This window comes from Limulus polyphemus, unplaced genomic scaffold (genome assembly GCF_000517525.1).
Source record: "Limulus polyphemus unplaced genomic scaffold, Limulus_polyphemus-2.1.2 Scaffold1802, whole genome shotgun sequence".
Taxonomy (NCBI): Eukaryota; Metazoa; Arthropoda; class Merostomata; order Xiphosura; family Limulidae; genus Limulus; species Limulus polyphemus.
In genome coordinates, this window is record NW_013667412.1 from 120,314 (window position 1) to 122,963 (window position 2,650).

Here is a 2,650-nt window from a genome sequence, read left to right on the forward strand (position 1 = left end):
ACGTGGCATCACCCTAGTCATGTGACCTCACTGACGCAACAGTATACTGAGTTTTGCATTGCTTTTAAACAGATGAATGCATTGATGCCTTTTATTTGCCTCAAACAGACAAGTGTCTGGATGCATTTGAAGGTTCCTGCTGCTTCAACACTTTAAGACTAAGTATCTTGATGCTGTGGTGTCCATCTAGGCTGGTCCATCCTGTAAACTAAAACTATTAAATTAAAAAACTCAAAGTCAGCCATTATCATTCATATATTTATCAAGCTTTCTTTTAAATTTACTGCCTCCACACCATCCAAAGGCAACCCATTACAAAGGCCAACTATCATGTTAGTAAGTTATAACTGTCTTAGCTGAAAATGACTCATTCCCTGCCAAAATTTATATTTGTGTCCCACAGTCTTACCATTATGTATGAAAGTATGAACTCCCTTGATAATCTTAAACACTTCAATCAGATTCCTTCTTACTCTTTTTTTTTTCAAGAGAGAACTTCAGAGATCTTAACCTCTCCTCATATGACAACCTTTCTGTCCCAGGAGCCATCCTTGTAGTCCTCCTCTGAACCCTTTCCAACAATTCAGTGTCTTTCCTAAGGTAATGAACCCATGCATTGAACATAATACTCCAAATTTGGCGTAAATAGTAACCTGTACAATGAAATTATAACCTGTTCAGACTTGTATTCAATATTTCTGTTGATGATACCTAAAGTCCTATTTGCCCTAATACTAGCAACAGCACACTGCTTGTAAGGCTTAATAGACTGATCAATCACTACACCAAAATCCCTTTCTGTCATAACACTGTTAAGGTTATTCCTATCTAAATTATTCTTATAATTCAAATTATGATAATCCATATGCATTATTTTACATTTTTTATAATTGAAACCCATCTGTCATTTATTTGCTCAACTTACTAAATGATCTAAATCCTTTTGTAAACCAGCCTCCTCTCACCCAACAACACCCAAGACCTTAATATCATCAGCAAATTTAAGTAATTTATTGACCGTTCCTTCATCTATGTCACTGATGTAAATCAAAGAGAGCAAAAGTTGTAAGACTGAGTCCTGAGGTACCTCCTTTGTGACATTAATCCAGTTTGGCTGAACACTATTTGTAACAACCTTCTGCTTTCTTCCTTCCAGCCACTCTTCTATCTAATTAGCTAACTTATTCCCCACACCTACACAGATAAGTTTTACAAGCCTTTTATGTGGCACCTTGTCAAATGCTTTCTGAAAATCAAGGTACCCCAACTTTACACCCTTACCCTCAGCTACATAAGCAAGTATTTAACCATCTTCTCTGATACAGAAAATGAAGTCTGAAGCATGAGATTAAAATGAGTATCCATGCTTGTTTTTACATGAAAGAAAATTCACCTTTTTTTTCTTGCAATACGTTTTGTTCATTGATATTTCTTGCCTAATGGTAACATCATTTTAACATGAATAATTCATCATAATGCACCTTTCTTAAATTGTATTTTAAAAGCAATATTATCCAATTTTTTTAAAATGTAGGGTCATAAGGTAGCATATACAATTTATGAAGCTTATAAGTTTTTGCTATGTTACATTGCTTATTTAGAAACAAAAATTAAGTTATTCCCCATAACTTACTCTATAGTATAGCAATGCTATATACTTTTCCTGTGAGCTAGCCTTGGTGTTAAAACTGAACAAGGATTTCGAAATTATCTGTTCAAGTACTAACTCCTAGACCAAAACTAGGTGACGTGGTGAACTGCACTGTGTTTAAAAAAATTAACATTGATAATAATATTATTATTAGAATACTGTGACAATCTGATCCACCAAACCAGTCCTATTATTAATAGTAATAGGTCCAATTCGATTGATGAGACCATCAAAGTAACACTAACATGAGTGAGACTTAGTTTTGTTTCAGAAAGTTACCAAGCTACTAAAAACCTTCTGAAATACAAGTTTCACTTGTGTTAGTGTTAGTCCAAAATTCAGGATTTACTGCTATTACTCATTTGTGTTTTTTTGTTAAATTGTAAAGGTGGTCTCAATAATTTCTTACTTCTCTGATGTTATTAAAGCATTTTTGTGTTTACAATTATTTTCCAGAGATCTCAAGGTATCAAATCTGCTTCTGACAGATCATGGCTGTTTAAAAATAGGTAAGTTAAGATGAACTGTATTTGACAACTTAATGCATTTACTTTATTTTCACATTTACCTATAATTAGTTCAGTTATTATTTTGTCAAACTACTTCACTAGACTTACATTTTCATGCTCAACAGTTTTAGTTGTTTGTACAAAGGTCATTAAATGTATATATATATATATATATACTACTAAAACTCTGAGATTGTTTGTTTGCTTGTCTGTAATTAAATACAGCAAAAACGATGCACAACAGCACTATATTTGTAATGATATGAGAATAGAAACAGAATAAAACAAGTTTTGTTAAAATCGTGCCATGGGTTACCCAATTAGAGCCATTTTTCGGGTCGCTTTTATGAAACTTTCTAGCACGAGTAATTTTACATCACACTACCATTCGTATTCTTTACGAAACTTCTTCATTCAAATCTATTTCCCTGTCAATGTTCCCATCTTCATTAAAAGACGTAAGATGATAAAAAGCAAGATCTTAAAAGAA

General features: G+C 33.0%; 1 protein-coding gene across 1 annotated transcript in view; it reads left to right on the forward strand.

Moving 5' to 3' along the window:
• LOC106464985 (cyclin-dependent kinase 10-like) overlaps nt 1-2,650 on the forward strand; it is a 161,055-nt gene that overhangs the window by 43,434 nt on the left and 114,971 nt on the right. Inside the window, exon 8 of the mRNA XM_022392802.1 lies at nt 2,108-2,160. Within this exon, the coding sequence (XP_022248510.1) occupies nt 2,108-2,160 (53 nt within the window). The remainder of the gene's footprint in view (nt 1-2,107; nt 2,161-2,650) is intronic.